This window comes from Cryptomeria japonica, chromosome 3, assembly GCF_030272615.1.
Source record: "Cryptomeria japonica chromosome 3, Sugi_1.0, whole genome shotgun sequence".
NCBI classification, from domain to species: Eukaryota; Viridiplantae; Streptophyta; class Pinopsida; order Cupressales; family Cupressaceae; genus Cryptomeria; species Cryptomeria japonica.
The window spans coordinates 888,050,769-888,078,585 of NC_081407.1; the positions used below are offsets into that span (position 1 = coordinate 888,050,769).

Consider the following 27,817-nt stretch of genomic DNA (forward strand, 5'->3'; position numbering starts at 1 on the left):
TGAACTTTGATAGTCTTGTTCAAATCAGCAGAAAAGAAGTTTAGTGTTAGCTCACTAAACCTTCAGACATTGTTTGCAGAGATTGTGAGCTGGGAAAGAAAACAAGGAATCGTTTCAAATTAAAAGAGTATTCTAGCACAAAGCCTTTTGAGTTGATTCATATTGATTTATGTGGGCCTACAAGAACTAGGAGTATGCAAGGTGAGAAGTATTTTATGCTTATAATTGATGATTTTTCAAGAATGACTTGGGCTACATTTTTGAAGGAAAAATCAGAGGCACTTGAGAAGTTTAAGGCCTTTAAAGCCTTAGTGGAGAATAAGAAGACTTCGAAAATTAAATGCTTCCATTCATACAATGGAGGAGAGTTCACATCAAATGAGTTTGTAAATTTCTGCGAAAAACATGGTGTAAAAAGACGATACTTAGTTGCAAGAACACCACAACAAAATACTGTTGTTGAGAGGAAGAACAAATCAATCCAAGAAATGTCTCTTAGTATGATTAATGAGTCTAAAGTGAATGATTCCTTTTGGAGAGAGGGGTTTGTCATGTACCCTAAATAAGTGATTATGAATATATGGAATATTAATTATCTTATATAAAGTTCCATTCACTTATATAAATAATTAATATTTATAAACCATACGTTGCAATTATATTAATATTTATATGTTGCAATAGTTTAGCCGTGATTAATCTTAACAATTACGGGAATTCAACCAACTCTTGCAAAATAAAGAATGGGCTCACGATAGGAGAAGGGGAACGGATTATATGCAAAGCAATGTTTCAAATAAAGGTGGATAGTGTGTGAGATATCCAATTTATGTATGGTTTCCTTTCGCCAGCCTCATTGGCCTAGTGGAACGAAGAATCCAGGAGTAGGATACAACAAGAAGTGTTGAAAATATCATTCAAAATATCATTCATACGTGCAGATTGCAGAAAAGCTTCCCGGAGTTTGGCAAGGAGGCACATTGAATACTTTCGAGATTATTCCTGGTATGAGAGAGGGACCCGATATCGAGTAAAGTTGTTAATACATCTCTTTTCCACGTTGCGTGAGGGGAAGATCGGACTTCGGGTTTTTCCTGTCCTGACCGCGTAGTCACCAAGAGACCATTGGAGTCTCAAAGCGTAAGAGGTGGTATATGGTGGAAGCATTCCTGCCGTGGTTGATATAGCGGGCGAGTCATCAAACGGCCAACCCGACACTTGTGTGTTCCCGTGAGACCACAGAACTTCGTGCTGTGCCAAGTATACGCCACAGAGAGGAGTATTTCAAAACGTGTGGTGTGATACGAACAGAGAGGAGGTGTGTTTCTGGAACACCGTGTGGTCCATTAATTCTGCAGAGCTATGGACAGACGACATCTTTGATAAACAGACATCCGCGTAATGTGCGTAGATAGCCGCTGCAAGTTGACAGGTGCACAGTGATTTACTTAAGAACTGTTTGAAAATTGCCTTGAATATTATAGTGTTGAATTCTGTTTAGAAATTGATTGTTTTCACAAACATGAGATATAATTAGCGACTGCATAGAGTCATACACAGACCCTCATAATTATTTGCAATCATACTTAGTCAGGCATTTTACAGAATAGTTAATTGCAGTCAGACTTAGACAAGGATTTTACAGAATATTATCATTTGCAGTCATACTTAGTCAGGTATTTTATAGGGTTTCATACTGTTGTTTACATTCGGAATAGGGGCTGATTAGAGCAAGGTATAACAAAACTCCATATGTACTTCGGAAGAGTAAGACTGCTTCAGTTAAATATTTCAAAATTTTTGGTAGTCCTTGTTATATTAAAGAGACATGAAGACAATCTTGGAAAATTTGATCCTAGGGTTGATGAAGGGATTTTCTTAGGATACTCTTCTAAAAGTAAAGCTTATAGATGTTTTAACAAAAGATTATGAAAGATTGTTGAAAGTGCTAATGTGAAGGTTCATGAAGATGCTAACATCTATGACAAGGTGCAAGATGATGATGGTAGTTGTCAAATAGACGAAGAAGAAAGTGCTATTTGACAAACACCTTCAAATGTACAACATGGGACAATAGATGCAAACTTTTGGAAATACACCTTCAAATGTACAACATGGGATAGCAAATGTAAATTCTGAAAATGCATCTTCAAGTGTTCAACATGGGACAGCAGATGTAACTACAGAAAATGTACGTACAAATTGAAGAGCACAAGAATATACTGAGAGGGGGCGTGGGGGGGTGAATCAATATATTAACAAACTTTTACTTCTTGAACTTTAATCACAAGCATATAACTTACCTCAACGAAGGAGGAGACTCGAAGGGGGTGGGTGGGAGGCTATAGTTGATTTGTTTTTGGCTGCAACGGTTCGGTTGCCCTACAATTCTACGGGGATCCACCCGCAGATGATCTAGATCCCATTCCCATTGATTGATATCGAGACCCAGAAGTAGTGGGGACAAAGGCAATAGTTTCTCGCGTTTACCCATATCCAATTGATCGAGACCCAGTAGCAGATCCAGTGACGGAGGCAGAGATGGTAACAAAACCAAAGCAAAGAGGAACCCTTAAAATAGTAAGCATATTCATTGTATATTATTATTCACATGAGATTCAACTGCAATGAACACAAGGTATATATGTGGAAACTCTTATGGGAGAAAACCATGACAATAAATGCTTATATGAATATCTTCTTTTACAATATTTGTAGGCACCAACCTACTAGAGGCACCAACCCCTACGTTTTGTTGGAATCAATGAATACTGGGAGGGGAGGGTGTTAATGCATGATAGCTTCGGTAAGATAAATGATTGAATGAGAGATAAATGAAGTCTCTCATTCAATCATTTATCCTATCGATAAATTATGATGAAAAACTTCAAGCTATTAATCCTTCATTTGATAACCATTCTTCATTTGTATATGATCAATCTACTTAGTTCGATCAAATGCTTAACTATCGATAATCATCCTATAGCATAGAATCCCGATTAATATCGGTTATATTATTTGTGTTCACCGATTATTAAATCGAGCTAACCAATGTATTTCGATTTATATCAGTTAATATATTTAATAGTGAACAATAATGATTATTGGATTAACTAAACACCGATTGGTATCGGGTGGCAATGTAAGCTTGCACCGATTGATATCGGGTTAAGTATGCACCGATTGATATCGGGTGGCAAGGTAAATACGCACCGATTGGTATGAGGCTGTTAAGTTAAGCATACACCGATTGGTATCGGTTGTTAAGTTAAGCATACACTGATTGGTATCGGTTTGTTAAACATGCACTGTTTGTAATTACTGCGATAAGCAAAGGGGCACGATCAAGTAATGTCTTTATCGGTCATGTCTAAAAGACATGACCGGTCAAGGCATTGCTTGATCGTATCTAGCTTGCATATACATATCAATTGGCATTTGTGAGAAGGACATCGAAATCAATAAATGCTCCTCTCAGCTGCCATACAAAAGAAGATAGTCAGATTTATCATATAAATAGATAATACATAGATCAAGAAAATATACACTAGAATATAACTTGCATATTGAATTGAGTATTGAACATCATTTACATGGTGGTATCAGAGCTATAGTTAAATCGAACCTGAGGCTGTTCAATTTTGTGGAAAATTCAAAACAAGCTTATATTCAACATCACAATTCTTCTAATGGCTAGCGCTATCAAATTTGAAGATAGACTCGGAGGAGGTGATGACTTCTCAGCATGGAAGTTCAGAATTCAGATGATTCTAAAAGAAAATAAAGTCGAATCATTTGTAAAAATTGAAACTGCAGAACCTGAGACTGAACCTGACAAAACAACTTGGAGAGAGGGAAATGAAAAGGCGATCAAAATCATAGTTGATGGGGTGAGAAATAATATTATGCCCATCATAAAGAAACATGAAACAACCTACAACATGTTCAAAGCACTTGAAGATGCATTTGAGATATCTAATGCTAGTAGAACCTTGGCTTTAAAAAGAGAAATAAATCACATAGCCATGATCAAAGGAGAATCAGTCAATGCCTACTTCATGCGAATATCAGCCCTAAGGGATGAACTGGCAACTCTTGGATATGAGATCCAAAGCAAAGAATTAACACTCATTGCTCTAGATGGGTTGCCTAGCATATGGGAAACATTCGTCCAAGGCATCAGTGCGAGGGATGAATTTCCAAAATTCGATAGGCTAAAGGCTGACTGTCTCCAAGAGGAATCAAGGCAAAATAAGAAAGGTATCAAGCAAAAGAATAGAGATGAAGATCTCCAAGTTTTAAATACAAACTCAAACAAGAAAAGCAAGCAGAAACAATTTAGAAAGAGAAAAGGTCGTCACGGCAAGAACACCTTCAAGAAGGACCTTTCATAGATTCAATGTTACAGAGGTGACAAATTTGGGCACTATGTTGCCAAATGTCCAGAAAGAGCCAAACAACAAGTCACATTTGCCAAAGCAGGAAAACCTAAAAGAGAAGAAGACCCCGAGAAGTATGTACTCTATTCAGCACTCACAAACCAAGCATCAAACAAAGTTAACTCCTGGGTGATCGACAATGGCTCATCCAGACACATTATAGGATTTAGAGAAGTGCTATACTCCATGAAAGAGGAGAATGATGAGGAAGTAACTATCGGAGATGACTCCACACATCCAGTCAGAGGAGTTGGAACCTACACCATCAAACTAAAATCAGGTGTATCATTACAACTTAAAGGAGTACTATATGTGCCAGGCATCAAGAGAAACCTAGTCTCAATATTAGCACTGGAGGACAATGGATACAGAGTGACCTTCATGGACAACAGAGTATTGGCTTGGCCAAAGAATTCATCCATCAAGAAAGCTAAAACTATTGGTCAAAGACAAGGCTACTTGTATGAGCTATGCACAGAGCCCAATTTAGTTCTAATCCATGAAACTACAGATGCTAATGAAGTATGGCTTAGAAGACTAGGCCACTTGAATTTTAGAGCTTTATCATCAATGGGAGACCTTGTCACAGGCCTACCTAAGTTAAAGCAATATCATTCAGGGGCATGCAAAGGATGTGCCCTAGGTAAAAATACTAAGGGTGCTTTTCAAAATAGTACTAGGAAAACAAGTAAAATTTTAGAGTTAGTTCATTCTGATGTATGTGGACCCATGTCCGTACCTTCTTTAGGGGGATTTTTGTATTATGTAATATTTGTTGATGACTACTCTAGGAAAACTTGGATCTACTTTTTGAAATGTAAAGAATCAGAAGAGATCCTCAATAGGTTTAAAGAATTCAAATCACTAACAGAGAACTACTGAGGAAATAAAATTAAAACCCAAAGAATTGATAATGGGGGGTAATACACATTAGAATTATTTAAAGATTTTTGTAAAAATTCAGGGATTAAGAGGGAGTTAACAATACCTTATAATCCTAAAAAAAATGGGGTAGCTGAGAGGAAAAATAGGACAATCGTTGAAGCTGCCAAAGCTATGATTCTTGATCAGAATCTAAATGTCAATCTTTGGGCAGAAGCAACTAGCACTACTGTATATATTCAAAATAGATGTGCTCACTCCCATCTTGAAGATAAGACCCCTGAGGAAGTCTTTACTAAATCAAAACTAGATTTCAGCCACCTTAGGATATTCGGATGCCCTGTCTATATTCATGTACCTAGGAGAAAAGATTAAAATTAGAGCCTTCTGGAAAAAGGGGAATACTTGTAGGATATAGTGAAACCTCCAAGGCCTACAAGATCTATATACCTGGTCAAAAGAATATTGAACTAAGTAGGGATGTGATCTTTGAAGAAGACTTAGCCTTCAAAAGAGCCCAAAGCTCACTAGAGCCTAAAGTCTATATCCCTACCCCTAGCATAAATGAAGATCCTACTCCTGAGCTTCAAAGGGAGAATCCTGAGGAAACTATAGGTGAAACTCAAAGTCCACCTAGAGAAAACCTCAAGAAAAGACCACTATGGGCCACCAAGACTGTAGCAGAAGCTCAGAAGTTTGTTGCTCCTTCAGGAACCTTCAGGGAAAGCAAAAGGCCTAATAAATTCACTTGCTATGTTGCCCCTATGAATGATCTCTCTAAAGCCGAACCAAACAATGTATCAGATGCACTTGAACATCAAGTATGGAAGGATGCCATGTCTAAAGAGTATGAGTCCATTATGAAGAATGATGTTTGAGAGATTGTTCCTAGGCCAACTAAGAAATCTGTTGTTTCATCTAAATGGCTTTTCAAGATCAAACATGCTGCAGATGTCAGTATTGAGAAACACAAGGCCAAATTTGTAGCTAGTGGGTTTTCACAAAGGGAAGGAATAGATTATGAAGAAACATTTGCACCTGTTGCCAGGTATACATCAGTAAGAGCTGTACTAGCCATTGCAGCAACAAAGGGGTGGAAGGTACACCGGATGAATGTTAAGACATCATTTCTAAATGGTGAGATCTCAGAAGAAGTCTACCTAGAGCAACCTTAAGGGTTTAAAATTCATGATGCAGAGTCTCATGTGTGTAGACTCAAGAAATCTCTCTATGGACTTAAACAGGCTCCCAGGGGCCTGGTATGAAAGAATTGACACCTATCTCTCAGGACTGGGCTTCACTGAGAATGATGCAGATCCTAATCTCTACTTCAAAAGAAATAAAGGCGATATGCTAATATTGATTTTATATGTTGATGACTTATTAATCACAGGAAATGATCACCTTATAGATCAATGCAAGAAAGATCTATCCAAAGAATTTGATATGAAGGACTTGGGGCTCCTTCATTACTTCCTAGGATTGGAAGTATGGCAGAATTCTGACAACATTATACTAAACCAAGGAAAGTATACCTTGGACATTTTGAAGAGATTCGAAATGCTAAACTGTAGGCCTATGACCTCTCCTATGGAAACCAATTTACATAAACTTAAAGAAGTAGCAGCAGAGTCACAACCCACTGACCCTACTCAATACAGACAGATGATTGGGTCCCTGATGTACTTGGTAAATACAAGGCCATATATTTGTTATGCAGTTAATGCTCTAAGTCAATTTATGTGTGAACCTAAGGAGATACACCTGGTTGCAGTAAAACACATTATGAGATACCTACAAGGTACCCTGAACCTTGGTCTCAAATATGGGAAAGTTGATATAGACCTACATGGATTTACAAATTCAGATTGGGCTGGAAGTGTGATTGACAGAAAAAGCACTTCAGCGTGTTGCTTCAGTCTAGGTTCAGCTATGATATCTTGGATCAACAGGAAGCAGTCTTCTGTAGCTCAAAGCTCCATCGAGGTTGAATACATTGTAGCTTCTATGGCTGCCCGAGAAGTAGTATGGCTTAGGAAGTTGCTTGTGGGGTTGTTTGGAGAGCCTATGAAACCCACTATTATACATTGTGACAATCAAAGCCTGCATAAAACTCTCAGTAAATCCAGTGTTCCATGACAGATCCAAGCATATTGAGATTCCATACCACTATGTGCGAGGTATGGTAGACAGGAATCTGATCCAATTAGAATATGTTTGTACAGGAGATCAAACTGTAGATATTCTGGCCAAACCTCTTTCTAGAGTGAAGGTTGATCACTTCAGAAAAGGTTTAGGTATGATAGAAAGGTAATTTGCATTGTAATCTGTATTTGCATATCAATAAGATGTTTAATGTGTAAACTTCTTTGTCATGATAGGACATTTTTGGATTTTATCCCCTGGGTTCACATCTAAAGAGGTGACGATCTCCTAAGATAATGAACACTTGTATGTAGACATTATAAGGTGACGACCTTATGATGTCCAGACCAGTTATCATGTTGGGTCTTTGGTGTGTCATGGATGTGCCATGATTATGTTGTGGTAAAACATTTGTATAAGATCTTGGTGCACATATCCTTAAGTATTGCATGTTTAGGCAATACTGATATCACATGCTTAGGTGATATCCTGTCATCACAAGATTGATGTGATGGACATTTGTATCACGTGTTTAGGTGATACTTCATATCATGTGATTAGATGATATGATTTTCTAGAGAGTCAGATTGTGTAAAGAATACTAACCATCATTTGAATTGTGATGCTTGATATATTGTTTTTCATTTATCTTACCTAGCTAAGAGGGAGTGTTAATGCATGATAGCTTCGGTAAGATAAATGATTGAATGAGAGATAAATGAAGTCTCTCATTCAATCATTTATCCTATCGATAAATTATAATGAAAAACTTCAAGCTATTAATCCTTCATTTGATAACCATTCTTCATTTGTATATGATCAATCTACTTAGTTCGATCAAATGCTTAACTATCGATAATCATCCTATAGCATAGAATCCCGATTAATATCGGTTATATTATTTGTGTTCACAAATTATTAAATCGGGCTAACCAATGTATTCCGATTTATATCGGTTAATATATTTAACAGTGAACAATATTGATTATCGGATTAACTAAACACCGATTGGTATCGGGTGGCAATGTAAGCTTGCATCGATTGATGACTTTCTTTAATTGATTCTTAAACCATTGGGGATGCAAATGAATAAAAGTAAAGTGCAGAAACTCAACACACACAAGCATAAAACCATAACACCAGAATTTTACGTGGAAACCCAGAAAGGGAAAACATGGTGGGATTGAGACCCACAATATTAAAATACTGTGATTGGGGAGTATAATAATATTACAAGGGGAATGCACATGCATTCAGGCACACTACCTAGAGCTCATTGCTCAATTACAAAAAGAGAGGGCTACAACCCCCAAAGGACTCACTGTCCTACAAATGATTACAAATGATAATTGATTGTTTGAACTGATGAATAGCATTTACAAATGCCAAAATGCAGTTCCAGTTAAGCACAAAGAGTCTTCTTCCACTGTTCTAGCACCCTGCTCTGTTTTGCATTGCTCTGTCATATACCGGAGCATAAATGCAAGGATAGCGCATGTGAAACTCTGCACAGACGCTCATACAATCTTCGCACACCACTATCGAATACCAAAATGCTCATATAGATCGGTCTTATATATCCACGTCACTTGATTAGGTCACTAACACGTTGGCTCCAAAAAGATGAAACGTGTAACAAGAAGTCGGTTCAATTCGATTACAAATATATATGCGGACCAAAACAAATTGATTATATGCTTCACATAAGTCGGCACAACAACCTCAAACAGGCACCAATCAACAAAATCATCCTGAAGATTCCGCATAACACGCTACACCACAATAATCTTGTTCTTCCGAAAATACCGGATGACGCTTCTTAACTGAGTTTCCATCAATGACAACCCCTAAACAATCCTCAAGCACTTATCTCTTCTAGAACAGTGTCTCTTGCCAACACGTTTGTGAGTACCAACCCATTGGAAGCACTGACTTCCAAATTGGCTTTTGTGAGCACCAACACACTGGAAGCACCAACTCCCAAATCTGAATTTTTGTGAGCACCAACTCCCACTATTGAATTCGTGAGCACCAACCCACTTCTTCAAAATTCCACCTTGACAATGTTTATATGACAACGGATGATGGATGACTTCTTCCACAATCTGCTATAATCTCTTTCACAAATCTGCTATAATCTTTTCACAAATCTGACATAACTTCTTTCACAAATCTGTAATAATTTTTTTTCATGTTCTTCTCGTCAAGTCTGAAATAATCTTCTCATATCAGCGGAATCGACTGGAAGGGACACTACTGGCTATCGATCTGGAGGATATGAAACTAGACAAAGTGAAGCTGCTACTGGTTCAACTGGATCACTCGCAACATCGACAACCTCAAACCACTTACAGCCGCCGAAGGGGTGTTCCTTAGAGAGCACTCTTGGGTGGGCCTCGTCCCTTCGGCCCTGATCCCATGAAAGAAAGAGATCAGGAAATGGAAAACTACTGATATCTTCTACAATCTTTGCGAGAATTGGGAGTTCCTATAGTCATGCATGACTATCTGACTGGAGGTTTTACGGCAAATAATACGTTGGCTCATTATTGCCGAGATAAAGGCCTACTTCTTCACATTCACCGCGCAATGCATACAGCTAAAAAGCCAACTTTATTGCGATTTCAGGGTTTACGTCCATCTAAGTATGAATCCTAGGCAGAAAAGCCAGTACAGTTTCGGATTCTAAATCGTCCAATGCAGTTTCGGATTCTAAATCGTCCAATACAGAATCTGATTTTAAAGAATGAGCAAGTAGGACCAGTGCGTAGGCTTGGCAGGTCTAAAGGGCTAGCTTAATCTACCAGGCGCCCCCCCGGTTTCAATGCTTCTCTGAAACCAGTTAGGGCGAATCATAACTGCTCTTGTAATAAATCTGCTACAGAACGAATATATCGATTTTGTAGGTGATCCTTGAAGATCGAGTGAGAGCTCTCAGCAATGCCGGAATAACTAGTGAATTGCAACTTTACTGCACGGATCTACTGCTGGATAGATCCCCTTGGCAGCTAATCCTCGCATCTATTATTTGCGATAACCTAAAATTCTATGGTTCTTTCTCACCGGTTCAACTTAAATTGGCGACTTCCAATTCGCAAGTTGCTAACGAGCTCGAAATCTGCTGATAAATAATATGAATATCTTCCTTCTATATCTGCATATATATCTTCTTTTGTCTCTGCACAATCAACCGCAATTTTTGCATGCAGTCCTCTTCAAAAGTCTTCACTAATGTCTCCTCATTAACTTGTACTTGTATATAGTTTGAGTCTCCTCTTTTAATTTGGTATAATTTCCTTCTTCAAATCTGATATAGTCTTGTCTCCAGGTTTACTATAAAATCTCCAATATATTTCTGTAAAACCTTCTATAATCTGATCATGAATCTTTTTGCTAGATGACCATTGTCATCTTTTTCAAAATCTATAATATATTCTCCATTTACTTCCTCATAAGTCAGTAATTATCTTCATAGAATGCTTTCTTCATGGATGACTTCTTGATATTCAGGTATACCCACATCTACTCTCATTCACACCTATGTTATTCTTCTTTAAACATTCTTAACTCACTCCTTGCTTATTTGATCCTTTATTTATATCTTCTTTAAAGGATTGGGTGCACCTTAAACAAGTTACACCTTTTCAAAACAAATGACTTATCTTTTATTAATTGCCCCTCCATAAGCATTAATCACTCCAGCATATTATGTGATTGCATCCCTTGCAAACCATAATAAATCACCACTATCTTTTGAATAACAAATCACACCATTCTTTTATCAATCAGGCTTACTCCTTTTTATTTGTGTATTAAACAATAAGTTATATTGAGTTTATCTTTAATATGATTTTATTGTTTCCAAAACATAGTGTTGTCATTATTCTACCATCATGTCATATGATGATGGCCGCTCCATTGACTACCTTTTTGTCAACTCAAATCATACCTTTTATTATAATGATCTGCTTTGTAAATTAATAGCATGTCAGTCGCGTCAGATTTTAAATTAGTCGACCATTAATACTGAAACTTCTCCTTTTTAGTAGTGACTATACATTGGGCGTCTTATGAATTTGCTTAGACAGATCGGAAATCTTATTAAGCGAGTCACCACCAATTTCTCTTCATTGTTGTCTATCCTTTGTCATTTAATCGTTGCACATATCGCTGCCTTTGTTTTCACGAATGTCTTTGATTAATTCATTGATCATTGTCCTCTCCGTGATCGCTGTGGTTGCTGTCATGAGGATTCATATGCTAATATCGTTGTCTTTTATTGCTTGCTTTTCAGGCTCCTTAAATTTTCACTGACTTGAAAGTCTTTACTCAGTAATCACTGTTCTCCGATATCAGTTTCAGTAATCCATATTACAGCCACCAATTGATGCATAAATATAATGAATCACTGTTGTTAAATTTGTTGTCTCTATTCAAACTGAGTTTCTCTTGTAATCGCTGTAAGTTACAAAGAGTCGATCATTTGTTTCCAGATCTCTGTCACTTTAGAATTACTGCTCCAATGCTAATGCTGAGTTGGCCACCATGCTGTGTATTCTTCATAAAGTCGACAATACTAAATAATTCTTTTTATGAGATTGTTGTCTGGTACTCTAATCTCTGTGTACAGATCACTATAATACAGATCACTGTCATATTTGTTGAGTATTATGTCACTGTTTAATGAAGTTGACCATTGACTCATCCAACCATGACTATTATACATTATTTTTTACGTGTTCTTTTTCTGAGACAATTCGTACACTCTACAAGCTTTATTCGTTGTTCAATGCAATGGATGTAATCGACTTTAATTACTGTCGAATACTTGTTGTCTCTAATCACACTGTTGCTGTGTCTTCTGCTATGGCTATGATTGTGCCTCAAACTCACGATCTATCTGTCTCTGTCCACGTCCTCCTCTATACTCCATGCTAATAACTATGGAACAAATCAACCCGTGAGTGCCAAATAGGATGGGAAGTGTATTTGCCTTAATAATCGCTGTTGTCTTTTATCATTGTTTAAACATAACAACATCACCGTTTGCAGACTGTAATTGCTGGTCCATGTTGATCTTCTACTTTTGACTGTAATTTATTCTCATAACTTTTATTACAATGATCTTCTTATCTTTGACATCAATGACGAAGCCTATAATCTTCTTACCTTCTTGACATCAATGACAACATTTCCAACACAAATGACCAAGGTAAGAAGTTAGAATGCATTGAGGACTATTTTAAAGACTTCATCAAAGTTTGTTCAAAGAAATTATCCTATTGATCAGATTTTGCAAGATGATACACCAAGAGCCACAAGAAGGGTTAACTATTCTGAAAAGAAGATATTTCTTTGCCATCTATGATTGAGCCTAAAAGTTTTGAGGAGGCACTGAAGATACACATTGGGTGGTAGCCATGGAAGAAGAGCTTGATCAGATTTAGAAAAGTGAAACTTGGGAACTTGTCCCAAGGCCCAAAGACAAGAACGTGATTGGCACAAAGTGGGTCTACATCATAGTTCCTAGACTCGGACTCGGCTCTGACTCGGCAAGGATGACTCGACTCGTTACTCGGCTCGGACTCGGCAATGACTCGGCAAAATAAAAAAACCCTTGAAATTTAGAGATTTTTAACTATTTAAAACTTGTTTCATACACCCATTATTGAATTAAGCTTAAAGACACTATAACATCATCAAATAGAAGCTAATTTGATCACATACATAAACATACATCCATCACATGCGTAGAAATGTAAATTGTAGTTGAAGGAATTAGAAAACATAGATATATAGAGTTATAAATGTTGTCCAATGTATAATATAAAATCCATGACTACAAATGTTCCCAAACATATATCTAACTGTAAAGTGTAAAAAAAAACAAGTCTATGGCTCAGGCTCTGGCTCAGCCTCGTCTATCTGCCTCCTACAAAGGCGTCTAAGGTAGGTCCTGGATGACTGAGTAGCCATAGTCTTTGCCTGTGATGTGCCAGTCTGAGTAGCCATAGGTGTTGTGCCTGATCGTGCTCTATCCTCCTCTGCCATAGCCGCAGCCTCAGCCTCTCTGTCTGCCTGGTCAACCCACTCAAGGTCCTCATCAGTGAAGACTGGATCGGTGGACTCAGTGAGCCAATCGGACTTGGGGTCGACTTCCTCTAGAGTGATCGGAGAGGAGTCATCGTCCAAAATCTGTCTGGTCCTGAGACGGAGGTTGTAATGAACAAAGACTAGATCATTCAACCTCTCCACAGACAATCTATTTCGCCTCTTCGAGTGGATGTGCTCGAACATGCTCCAGTTGCGCTCACATCCAGAAGCGCTGCACGGCTGGCTCAATATGCGGATGGCAATTTTTTGAAGGTTTGGGGTTGAAGGCCCAAACATTTGCCACCATCTATCTGAGATAAGGAAAAGAAAAAAACATTAGTCTCATTTCCAACTTTAAAGGTAGATTATAAAATGAAAAATTAAAATGCATGTCATAAACTTTAGAATTTTCTACCTGGTTGCAATTTTGTCCGACCTTCTTTACACAATTGGCTGGCAAAGATTGCCCCTGATGCATTATTAAATGCATCCATCTCAAGAAGTGTAGCTGTGGTATCAGTGACCATCCGTTGTACTACTGAATATAGCCCGCTAAGAACCTCCTCATCCGCTTTGAAATCAGCACGGAAACGAAATGATGGATTGAGGTAATAAGCTGCTGCATGGATGGGCCTATGAAGTTGGTTATGCCATCTTCTATCAATTATGTCCCAAATGGGCCTATACTTATCCTCAACTCCAGCATATATGGATCTAATGGCCTCCTTGGCCCTATCCATGCCCTCATATATGTAGCCCATAGCGGGCTTCTCCCCATCAACAACTCGTAGGAGAACTACTAGGGGCTTAGTGACCTGCAAATAATGTTAAACAAAAATAGTTAACTCACAAGTGTGCATGAAAATAAGAAAAATTGCAAAGTTGCACAATACAAACAAAACAAAAATATGCATGTAATATTATAAATTTATGAAATTACCTGCACGATCTCTGCACAAGGGATCCAAAAACCTAGCTCATCAAAAATGCAATCTACTACATCCATCCCTGCAGTGGTCGTAGCATAGGATGAGGAAGTCCACTCCTCACCAACAAACATGCGCCTCAAAGATGCCTTTGATTTTAACAAGGATTTCAATGTGAGGAAATTTGAGGCAAATCTCGTTGTACCAGGACGAGCCAACTCCCTTTCCCCCGTGTATTGCCTCATAATGCTAAGGACCAATGCATGATTGTAAATAAATTTGCATATATTCTTGGCCCTTTCAACGCATTCTTTCACCCATCCAAGCTTACCTATATCCTCCAGCATGAGGTCAAGGCAATGGGCTGCACATGGAGACCAAAAGATTTTTGGGTGCCTCTCCATCAAAAGTTTTCTTGCAACAATTTTAAATTAGTTAAAGAATTAGATGTGATAACTTATAAGTATCAAGAAATTTTACCATTAATATTTAAAAGTTAAAAACTTAAAAGTTTAAAAGTTAAAACTTAAAACTTAAAAGAAAACTTTTAAAGTTTACCTTCAGCAACATAACTTGCTGCATTATCCGTCACCACTTGCACCACATTTTCTTCCCCCACCTCATCTATAACTTCCTCAATGGCCTCACATAAGTATGCCGCATTTTTGACATGTGAGGAAGCATCGATGGACTTCAAAAACATGGTGGATCCTGAAAATAAAACAAATTAATTATCAATAAATTAGAATGTAAATTATTCAATTTCAATCACAATGCATATAGAGAAGTAAAATGATCAATCACCTCCGCTGGAAACAAGAAAATTTAGGAGTGTTCTATTCCTCCTATCAGTCCAACCATCTGTCATGATGGTGCAACCCTTCTGGCTCCAAGATTGGCGGTGGTCTTCTAGGTCAACTTTCATATCTTCCACCATTTCCAACAAGAGAGGGCCACTCAACTCAGTATCATTGGGGGCTTTAAACCCCGGCCCACAAATGGTTACTGCATCAATCATGCCTTGCCAATAAGAAGACCTGTCACAAATTGAAATAGATTAAATAAGAAAAGTTCAATTTCAATTTCAACTTTCAAATTCAAACCATAAAATTTTAAATTTTAATTTAAAACAATCAAATAAAAAGGTACCTGGCTGCAATAAATGGAATGTTGCAGAAGTACCAAAACTTGCAAATTGCTTTTCTTCCTGCATCATGGACCTCCTTGTTCCAAGACATGCTCTCAAGCGAGGGCTGTGCGCCAGGAGTAGTGCGTGGTACAAAAAAATTGTCTATCTTAGATTTTCGCACTCTAGGACCAAAAGTGTGACTAGGAGTAGGAATAGAAGTACTGGCACTAGCAGAAGCACTAGGATGAAAGGGAGGCATAGAAGAACCCTCTCCAACACAACCTACGGATGCAACTGTGGATGCGGAGCCAGATGCGGATGTGGGTGGAGGGGAACCAATATGACATAACTCCTCTCTTTGTTTTTTTTTGTTTGCTTATGTATTTCAAAGTTTTCTAATAAGACGTAACAAAAACGGATTGCTTCAGGAGTTGCCTTGTCACAAGGCTCAGTATCATGACCACGTATGCCAGCAATATGATAATTTAATCTATTTATCCCCCCATGGTTAATTTCCTTACAAAACATACACTTGGTTTGATTTCTTTGTCTACCAGGAAATTCTTCAGTGTATTTCCATGCTTCATCTTTTTGACCACGTTTCCTAGGTCGAGGATTAGGATGAGCCATTAGGAAAAAAAATTGTTTTCAAAACGTGAGGGCTGCTGCAATAAGACAATTTTACAAATCACCATTTAAGCATTGTGTTTGACAAAGTTTTAAATTTAAAATTTTAAACTAATTAAAAAAAATCAGCAAAGACTAATTTGTGCATTGTGTTTTTTCTTTAAAATTTTCAAATTTCAAAGAAAGAAATTAACAATTCAAAAAAATCAGCAAACCCTAGGTTTTTTTTAGAAAAAATTATAAATACATGTATACAATTTTTTCAAAAAAAAAAGTCTAGGGTTTGCTATGCTATTGTTCTATTTATGTCATTGTGATTGAATCATTGAAGTATGCAAGCAGCAATATAGATTTGGAAAGCTGAAGTTTAAAAAAAAATAACAAAAAAATGAAAAAATCCATAAATATAGAAAAAAAACCAACATAATCAACAAAAATTAACACTTACCTCTTTCAAATTTGTTGACAAGTGTTTGAAATGAGCTCCTTGATGCTCTCAATGCAACTGTAGTGCTGCCCCAATGTGATTTGTGCTAGCTTTTCCCCTCTTCCTGTCTGCTGGTTGCACAACTATGGTTTTCTTTTTTCCTCTCTTCCTCTCTTTTTTCCTCTCTTCCACTCATAAAACTAAATGGCAATCCCTTTTAGGGTTATAACAAAGGCAAATGGCACAAAACATAATAAAATTGTGTTGTGTTTTTTTTAATTTTGCGTCCACTTTTTGCAAGCAGCGCCGGCCGGGTCACGACCCTCGGACTCGGCGAGTCAGAGGGTGACTCGCTGACTCGGTGAGTCAGGCGAGTCATACCCTGTGACTCGTCCGGGCCCGGGTCAGGGTCGCCGTGACCCGACAGAGGTCACCCGGCCCGCTGACTCGCGCGACTCGTCGCGAGTCTCGGAACTCTGGTCTACATAAATAAATTAAATGAAGATGGTAACGTGGTGAGGAACAAGGTAAGACTCGTGTGCAAAGGTTATGCATAGGTTGAAGGTATTGACTTTGAAGAAACTTTTGCTCCCGTTGCATGTTTAGAAGCTATTAGAATGTTCTTAGCCTTTGCTTCTTTTAAAGGTTTTAAAGTTTTTCAAATGGATGTTAAATTTGCTTTTCTGAATGGTAATCTGAATGAGAAGTCTATATAGAGAAGCTAGATGGATTTGTTATATCAGAGAATCAAAGCTATGTATGCAAGTTAAAAAAGGCAATCTATGGTCGCAAGCAAGCTTCACGTGCTTGGTATGCTAGACTAGACAGTTATTTGCAGCAGCAGGGTTTCAAAAGAGGAATAGCGGACAACAATATGTATGTTAAAGAAGTTAATCATATGTTGATTGTTGTAGTTTATATTGATGATTTGATTTTGGGTAGCGATTGTGAATAGATGTGTCAAGTTTTTGCTACTAATATGAAGGAGTTCGAATTGCCCATGATGGGTGAGTTGTCATTCTTTTTTGGTTTGCAAATTCATCAATCAGATAGAGGCATTTTTATTTCTCAAACAAAGTATATTAGAGAGATGTTGAAAAGGTTTAAAATGGATGATTGCAATCCCATGAGCACTCTAGTGGTGACAAGATGTAAGTTAATTAAAAATGATGGGTCTCCAAATGCTAATCAAACTTTGTACAGGTGTATGATAGGAATTTTATTATATGTTACAACCACTTGCCTTGACATTATGCAAGTAGTAGGTTAAGTTGCTAGATTTCAGGCAACTCCTAAGGATACTCATGTTCATGCAGTTAAGAGGATCTTCAAGTACCTTAAAGGTACTATGGATTATGGGATATGGTATCCTAAAGGTAATGATTTTACGCTTACAACTTATACAGATGTAGATTGGGGTGGTTCTCTTGATGATAGAAAAAGCACAAGTGGAGGTGCATTCTTTCTAGGTGGCTGTCTTGTATCTTGGTTAAGCAAAAAACAAGCTTTTACTTCAGTATCTACAACTGAAGCGGAGTACATTACAACAGTGTCTTGTTGCACACAAGTTCTATGGATGAAGCAAACATTAAAGGACATTAAGGTAGAGTATGACCATCCTATGTCTATCTTTTGTTGTCGTAGAGTACATGACAACAGTGTCTTGTTGCACACAAGTTCTATGGATGAAGCAAACATTAAAGGACATTAAGGTAGAGTATGACCATCCTATATCTATCTTTTGTGACAACAGGAGTGCTATTAATATCTCTAAGAATCCAGTTATGCATTCTAGGACTAAACATATTCCTTTAAGTATCATTTTTTAAGAGAACAAGTTAGAAATGGGTAGGTTAAGTTGGAACATGTTTCTACCAAAGAATAGATTGCAAATTTGTTTACCAGGCCTTTACCAAAGGAAACTTTTGAATTTTTGAGGGAGAAGTTGGGAGTGATTTCACTCCATCTTTTATTTGTTGTTGTGACTCAGGGGGAGTTTTTATTGTCATATTCTATGCCCCATTTCAGTTATGCAGGTTGATATTAGTCATTGATGTCAAAGGGGGAGTAGTAAGTCAAGGGGAGCAACATTATTTCAGAGTAGTTTTGGGTTTAGGTTGGTTGCAGATGGAGTTGCCATCAATGACAAAGGGGGAGTTTGTTGGTTATTTTGTCATTGATGTCAAAGGTTTGTTGAAAAGAGAACTGGAATGAAATACGAGTCAAGTTGCTAATTATTCATCAGATTTTCATTAGCTACTTGGTTGTGTACTTGACCTAAGTTGCTAATTATTCATCAGATTTTCATTAGCTACTTGGTTGTGTACTTGACCTACTTGGTTGCTTGCTTGAGCTGCTTGGTTGTGTACTTGAGCTACTTGGTTGTTTGGTTGAGCTGCTTGGTTGTGTGCTTGAGCTACTTGGTTGCTTGGTTGAGCTGCTTGGGTGTTTGCCTGAGTTGGTTGCTTGTTCACTTCATCTGCTTAGTCAAATTATCTGCCATCTCAGCATTTGAAGTTTGACTTTGAAAGGCATGTGGATTCACCTTATTCATGGGTTGCGATAGCTTGGAAAATGGTGGTTCAACGGTGTCAGATTTATGATAGGCATTTTGTGTCAGAAATTGATTTTTTTTTCCCTTTATTCTTACCTTGGTGCGATGGTTTGCAGAGTTATTACATTCTTTGTGAGTGGGGCAGTGAATCTCTGTTTGCGTTTGAAACACTTTCTCTATTTTTAAACAATCATTCCTATTGTGCCTTGGTTGGATAAGAAAAACGTTTTCATAGAAGACTTTATGGAGGGTGTCAGGATTTTGGGCGTTTCCATTCATCATTACTACTAGAACTATACTTGTGGCTAAGGAAATTGAGCAAAGCTTGTATCTATGACGTAGAGTTAAGGAGAAGGGTGATTGGGATGTGAGCATTCTGTTGGCCATGCACAACGAAGAACAAACATTCAAAGAGTTTGGGAACGACTTATTCCTCTATTTCAAGACTTGGTATTCTCTTTGGCTGGTTGAGGGTTTATCTCTGGTCCCCTTGGAGTTGGGTAGGAGTTGCGGGAATGACCAGAACGTTTCTGCCTGGGTGTGGCAATTAATCTTGCATTCAAGTCGGGACTCTTGAGGTCATTGGGATTCAAAGATTATCGTAGTGTTGTTCATGCTCAATATATCTGCAATATTATTCTAGCCATGATTGATATTCATATATGAAGGATACTCTTTGCTTATTTCCCTTCTTGTCATTAGACTTGGCCATAGACCTGTATGTGGACAGAGATAAAGGAAATACTTGGAGCTTAATGTACCTCATAGTTGTTGCTGTATGATTTCTGAGTATTACATTCTCGATGGCAGATTATTATTTGTAATTTCTGAGCAATATTCAAGCCATCACAAACTGGTTTTTGCAAGTGAAGCGGAGACTTCATGGAGAATATATGTGATCATAGTGAAAATACGAATTAGTTTTGCATTTGATGTTAAAACTGAAGTTGGTGCTTCTAGGAGGATTGGTGCTCTCAGTGAGTTGGTGCTCACTTGTGTGATATGTGTCGGTGCCCATTTTGTTAATGAAAGTTATTGTGTGCTGTGGTTTTTTACCTGAAAGAGTTTTCCACATGAAATTTGGTGCTTGCATCTTGATGTTTGCTCTCTCTATGTTTTATGTGGTTTTTGTTTTTAAAATGTTTAAAATACTGATTCACCTCACCCCCCCCTCTCAATATCTTTTGTGTGCTTTTCATATACATCAAAGCATCACGATCTTGCATTAATCATCATTCCATTTTTAATTAAGGAAGCATGTTTGTAGCCTGCTTTTATTATTTCCTTTTTGGAGGGAAGGAAATCCTTTGCTTTGTGTTACCTTTAGATGGTATTTTGAATTTTCAAACATCATATCGATTGTGAGGCATCCCTTTTTACCTTATTCAGGCTCGCTCCATAAATTTTTAAATCTATATTTGGTTTATCATTTATCCCTATTTTGACTAGCTATGTCTTAGGAGGATTTGACGACTTTCTTTCTGATGCAAACTTTGGTTTATGATATTAAATTTTAAGATGAATGTCATTTTGCATATGGGTTTGCTAAAGTGATCTTTATTTTGTGTTAATGCTAAAACTTTGGGCTATAAGAATGGTCAACTTAATACCAAATTTTGTGTCAACTATTGAACTTAGTCTTATCTTACTGGGTGACTTATGCTGTTGTTTCAACAAAATTTGTAGGCATCAAAATTGGTTGGAAGCTACAGACAAACAAATCTATGGCTTTGCTGGTCATCTACTTTTACATGTTTTGATATATAAGTGATGTGTGATTTGTCATGCATGGGTTCCTAATTTCAATACTTAGCCTACATTTACTATTCTCTTCTTTCACCAATTATATGTTGAATGTATTTAATGGCAATTGTAATTGCCTATGACATTGATTTGTCTTAGTGATAGATATTATAGAATATTAGATATTAGGACAAGTAATAGTTGTTCAATCATTCTAAAATAGGTGGTTTGTTATATGTTTTGAGAGCATATTGTAATGTGTTTGTTATGTCACTATTTGGTTATGTATATAGTCAATATTGTAATGTAATAGCGTGGCCTATTATTAGTGTATGTTTTAATGCCCCTCTACTAATTTTTTACAACAACATTCTTTGAAGATTCTGTTAGTAGATTCAAAGATAGTATCTCTCAATTGATAACATCTACACTTGAATCAGTGAATCATAATGAACAAATTTAGTTTTAAAAAAATGAAACAGACTAATACTAAATTGGACCCATCACAGGGAGAAAATCGAGGCCATTGACTTCACACAAGATTTAAGGAAATGGTCATCGTTCATTGAAAGATTATGTAGAAAGACTTATCTGATGTTGTCAGAGTGTACGAAGTGTTTGAAACAATGGCCTTCTATAGAATTGCCTCCAATCTACCGATCTATTGGACATTGATCATATTTTCATGTGAATGATTTCATATTGCAGATAAATGATTGATCTCTACATGGTTAATTATTTTATTTGTGAGACTTATTAACACTTAGGGTTTGCAATATGCCGAATTGCTGAATATTGTTGCCATTCTTCTTTTTAATTTAAATGTTTTAGGGCTCTGCATGCTATTTACTTCTAATATTGGGCAATTTTAAAATGCTCCCTCCTGTAAAGGATTTCTATTTTCTCTTAACGCAAAAAAGGTGAATCTATTTTTTGTTCAATTCATACAGCTCAAGCCCTCTACCGACACTTCTTATCATCCAATTCAAATATATGTGAAAAATAGCCCAAAATTTTCTCTAATTGACCTTCCACACCTCTTTGGCGCACCCATTGCACACCAAGGTGCAATTGCTAGTAAACACATAAAGGCAATGCATTGTACTTTGATCATAGATGTCTTTTTTAATATGAAAAGCTAAGAAATTACATGCAGAAAAAGTAAGCATAGTGTTTATCGTGTCAGTCGTGTTTCTCTCTGTATATGGAGCCTGTTCACTGTACAGTTTTGTATATGGAGTGCTATATGTTTTGATCAGTTGCAAATGTTGTTTTTTAACTACTGATGCATTGATCATTTTAATGTCTTATAAGATTAAGCGCTATTTTTATTCTGGTCTTAGACTGATACTTTTTGACAAATTGCTTGTGTAGGTTTGAAGATAGATATGAGCAAGACTGAGCGTGGATCCTACAGAATCAAAATACTTTCAAACACAATGGAAGCTGTTGCAAAATGTAGATTTTCACTAGAAGGACTACTGGAAGGGGTTGTGGTAACAGATGATAGGCTTGATCCTGCAGCCATGCAGCTTCTTTTTACTCAAGAAGGGGTCCAGCTTCTAAGGTATTCGGAACAGAAGACTAAGACTTACATTTTCTTCGAAAAGCGTAGCCTTAGTATCAAAATTTTTGGTCCACCTGACAAATATGAGAAAGCTGTTACAGTGGTGATAGATGGCTTGATGAGGCTTCTTGAAAACAGTTATCATGACATACCCATTAGAGGGGAAGGATTCCCATATGGATTGATGAAGGAAGTTGTCAAAAGATTTGGTGTTGATCTATGTGGACTTAAAGAAATTATTCCTGAGGCAGACTTTATCCTTAACACACGGCATCATGTTTTGTCTGTTCGAGGTAGCAGAGAAGCAAAATGTAAAGCTCAGCATGTCATCACTGAAACTGCAAATAGTCTTAAGTGTGTTGCAGAGAAGATGCTAAAAAATGTCGAGGAAAGGGAAAATGCTTGTCCTATCTGCCTCTGTGAGATTGAAGACAGCTACAGGCTTGAACGATGTGGGCACGCTTTTTGCAGGTCATGTTTAGTTGACCAGTGTTACTCAGCCATGAAGAGCCATGAGGGTTTTCCACTTGTTTGTGCTTGTGAGAACTGTGATGCTTTGCTCATTATTTCTGATCTAAGATCTCTACTTTCAATTGAACAGTTGGATGAGTTATTTCAAGCTTCACTGGGGGCATTTGTGGCTTCCAGTAAAGGTAGATACAGATTCTGTACCACTCCAGATTGCCCAGCTGTATATGAGGTGTCAAGTTCTGGCAAACTCTTTGTATGTGGTAATTGTTCAGTAGAGTTGTGTACAACCTGTCATCTAGAATATCATCCATACATCTCTTGTGAGAAGTATAGGGAATTTAAACAAGATCCTGATGCTTCTCTTAAAGAATGGTGTAATGGCAAAGTGGATGTCAAAAGATGTCCTGTTTGTGGTTTCACAATTGAGAAAAGTGATGGTTGTAATCATGTCAATTGTAAGTGTGGTAAACATATTTGTTGGGTTTGTCTTGAATGCTTTGACAGCAGTGAGATTTGTTATAGTCATATGCGTGCAGCACATGGCAGTATTAATTAGTATATTCAATAAAAATCACTAGTTAAATGCAAAATTTCTCTCTATTTTTCCTGTGGCATGTCACTTTCACACACAAAACAATAGAGAGTTTTGAGTTGTAAGGATAGGAGTTCAAACATTTCTCTTATGATGGATGGTGAAGCTTGGATATATTTAAAATTTATGAAAATGTGAATGGTCATTCTTAGACGGAAAAAATGAAAAAGATGAGATGCACTGAGATGTGTTATATAAATTTAAAGACTTAATGAGTCATTTTCACAAGAATGTGTTTCAAGATAGGTTAGGCATAAAGGCTAGTTTTAGTGAGAACATAAGTGAATAAGTTATACCACTTGACTAACTTATTTAATTTTGTATCATCAATGCTCTTTATTCTGCACTGCCTGCCCAGGTGTTGATTTATGGTGGTAGGAACATTAGGTTGTCAGGACTCAACCCTTTTCAAAACTCTGTCATGAAGACGTGTTCAGTAGCCTGCTCCAGTTCATTCCTAACTACAAGGCGCAATTTCTTCAGGGCCTGCAACCATTCTATTTTAGATTTATGGTGGGCATTTGTTTGGATCTTAAGCTGAGTTCAACTGTCTTGCAATGAAGTGATCTTAAGACACTACAGCCCCTAAAGACTTGTGTTTTGAGAGAGCTAAAGGGTCCACAAAAGGATACCGGGAGATCAATCTTTTACAAACTTTAATATGGATTTCAAAAAATAGACCTAAGTATAGATGAACTCTCTGATACGCTGAGAGACTTGTCTAGATCAATCCATGCTTTGCTCTATAATTCTTAGGACTTGGCAAAAGAACTTTCCAGAAATAAATGGCTTGAATCTATTTCTACTTGATTGCAACCTTAGAATATAAATGGTTCTCAGATTAATGAGAAAGTGTGCAAACGAGAGCTGATAACTAGAAGTAGATAAAGATGATATTTTAGGGCTAGAGGTCTTTATGCTAATTTTTTTTCCTCACCCAGTCATCTTGCTCGTACAGTAGCTGACTATGTTTGGGCCCTTCTAGCAATAAACATTTGACTCTGATTATCAGATTGCCTCAACATTATACTTTTATTGTAAATATTTTGAACAATCTTGTTGTTTCCCCCTTGGGGTGTCAGGTTAAGACATTGCATAAATGACAGAAGTACACATAATATATGGAACTCACAAGTGTTCTATTGATTCATAATAAGCCAGTACATACAATGATAGCAATATGTTCGACTACAATAGCATGTCCAAAGACTGGAAACAGATGCAATATAAAGGAGTCTGGTCAGTTACCCGGTGCCAACTGCCGACAACCGACGGGTTAACTGCCGACGCTAACACAATTTACCTTAATGCTTAATTACCCGACAACACTTGTCTCCGACATTTAGGAGTTTCATCCATCTGTCATTGTTTTCACTTTTCCCTGTTTCATGTCTGTCCATTGGCTAAACTGAGTCATCCCCACCTTCCAACATCTCAACATCATAGAGCCTTGAGACTATAGGAGTCAGGTCAGTAGCAGTAATTATCCCATTGGTACTCTTAAACGGTCTTTCCACTTAGCATATTAAAGCTCCTTTATTCTCATGTTATTGCGTCATTTGATGTATACTCATTCATTGATTGTCTCAGGTTAGATTGCATCTAGGGTTTCTTTTTTATTTTGAATCCTTTGTATGATCATTTGTTAGTCAGGAAACCTGAAAAAATGCATTTGCTATCCCTACTCTCCTATTTTTATCATGAAAAAAAAAACTGTATAGGAAAATAACCTTCCTCTTAGCTTGATACAGGCTTATGAAATGAAATGCATACAACTCAGCATAAATTAATTTAGATTAATTAATGTGACGGCTGGGACTAGATAATTGAACACTTTATCGAGTAAAGTAATTGCGAAAGGGGTTAAGGGGTGGATGAATAACTTTGATGGTGCACTAAATTATCCTTGTTCTGGGACTGGAAAATAATATTTTCTATTTTCACTTCCCCCGTAGAACTGGAATAGTTGATCAACTTTTCTATGGGCCGAACTTGTGTTCCAAGATGATTTTTGTGGGCATGGACATTCCTTGGGATGCACGGATCTAATTTGGGCAATAGCGTACTTTGTTTTTTATTTGCCAAATTCTTTGCTCTATACATCATCAGGAACTGATGGCATTCAAAACTATCTTTGGGATATTGTTAGATAACAAAGTGTTGTGTTCTCATATCAACCCTCAATTAGAATGACTTCATGGTTGTGGAAATCCTTAAAGATAACACTCTTCATTCATGCTGATGTCCTAAAATGCTATTATACAATTTAGATTTGTTTCAATGCTCATAGTTGAAAGATTTTTCGAGTGATGCTCCTAGTAAAGAAATGGACAGGGGTTGAAAAATTTGAAATCTCATGGGCCAATTCCACTAGGGGTGGGATCAATCTTGCGTTGCATGATTGAGGATAGCAAAAAATTAATTTTTCAATGGGGAATATATGTCTAGACATGTGGGCTGTACTAATGTAAAATTTATGGGTAAACATGTAGAAATAGATGAGATATTTTTGAATGTGTATAAACAGATAGGGGTGATGGATTAGGGAATGACCCTGATTTTGCACAAGATTGTGCCATTTGTCAATATGTAATTGTCTAAAGCCATTCATTCATAATGGCCCAAAAGTAAATGGGAATTGGCATGGGCAAGAGCACGTGAATTCTATCATGAAAATGCATCTTAATTAATGGAGCACTCACAAACATGCATGTAAACTCAATAAATATATGGGAACGGATACTAAGTTCATACAAAGTTATGCACTTCATTAGATCTCATTGTATATGCTCATCTTTTGGCGTGTGTGCTCCATAAAAACCTACAAAATAGAAAAAGAATGAGCAATGAGTACGTTCTATCATGCAAGAAAAAATAATCACAATTGCAATTGAATTTTGTTGTTGATGATCATGAGAAAGAGAGAGTAGGGTTAGAAACAATCTAGCTAAAAAGAAAGTGGTATGTTTATGCTCTATGGTTTGTGGCAACCATAGGATAACATGTCATATTGGGTGCTACTATGTCATGTGCTAATGATCCATCTGGACATGGTGATGTGTCCTTGTGTAGGCACTTGTAAACTTTCAATCTCAACATACGAGTGTTGATATAGGATACAACCTCCTTCAATTGGTTGCATCTGTCAAATAAAAGGAATTGGAGGAGAGTAAAAATGACACATGAAATGTAATCTAAGCATGTAAGCATGTAAATCAATGAAATGAATACATTGTGATACAATCAAGTAAGATATCATGAATGAAAGGTGTAGTAAGTCATTTGATTGGAGATAAAACTAAAGGAATATAATTTTCCCCTAGTAAAGGCAAATGAGAGTGGTGATGCAGCCTTGAATGGCCAAGACCAACCATGTAAGTACACAATACACTAGGCTAGGCATATGCCTCCATTGTGGCATCCAATAGCGTGAGCGCATAATGGTCTAAGTAAAGAAAGAGTCTTTATTAGTGCGATATATTGAGATAATGTAAGGAAGGTTATGGTGTCCTTAGTGCGAGTCTTAGTATATGATAGGTGTGTAACACATGATAAGATAGAGGAGGGTACAATGCACAATGCCCCTAATGCAATGATATGACTCTTTTTAGGCATGCAAGTACAATAATATAAGATGTGGTCATGAGAGCATATGTTGAAAGGATTGCTTCCTCATTGGTAAGATATTGTAATGAGGCACCAATAGTGTAATGAGCATAAGAAAGACTATAAGCAATGTAAAACCACCTAAGCAATAAGGTAGGATGGACCTTGTGGCTAGATAAACATGACATGATAATTGAAAATTGGAAATCATGCCAATAGATAGGCATACAGGTACAAATATGAGTTAGGTGTAATCATGAAAGTGCATGTAAAGCCATTTGCCCACAATAGGGCAAGATGACATGATGAAGCTTAGGAATGATCTAGGGCAAATAAAGATGATGGTCAATGAGTAGTTATCCCCTATGTATTGCGATCAACTGTAGTAACATTGGAGATGTATATTATCAGTTGTCTTTTTCTAGTTTTCAATTGGGAGGGGATAGGCTAGAGGTACTTGTGTCAAATAAAGAGGTAATAATTAAAGGTTCTATCTAGTTAAGTCAAAATTTGCCATAGAGTTCTTTCTATTAAAAAGGTATAAGGTACTTAGAGTTTTAATGAGACAAAAGGTAATTATTGAAACTTGACCAATCAATAGGTTGCCCACCAATTG

General features: G+C 37.1%; 1 protein-coding gene across 1 annotated transcript in view; it reads left to right on the plus strand.

The window, feature by feature from the left end:
• The window catches only part of LOC131055806 (ATP-dependent RNA helicase DEAH12, chloroplastic), a 67,141-nt gene extending 43,548 nt beyond the window's left edge, over positions 1 to 23,593 (plus strand). Inside the window, exon 3 of the mRNA XM_057990151.2 lies at positions 22,340 to 23,593. Within this exon, the coding sequence (XP_057846134.2) occupies positions 22,340 to 23,559 (1,220 nt within the window). The 3' untranslated portion in view covers positions 23,560 to 23,593. The remainder of the gene's footprint in view (positions 1 to 22,339) is intronic.
• The last annotated feature ends 4,224 nt before the right edge of the window (positions 23,594 to 27,817 follow it).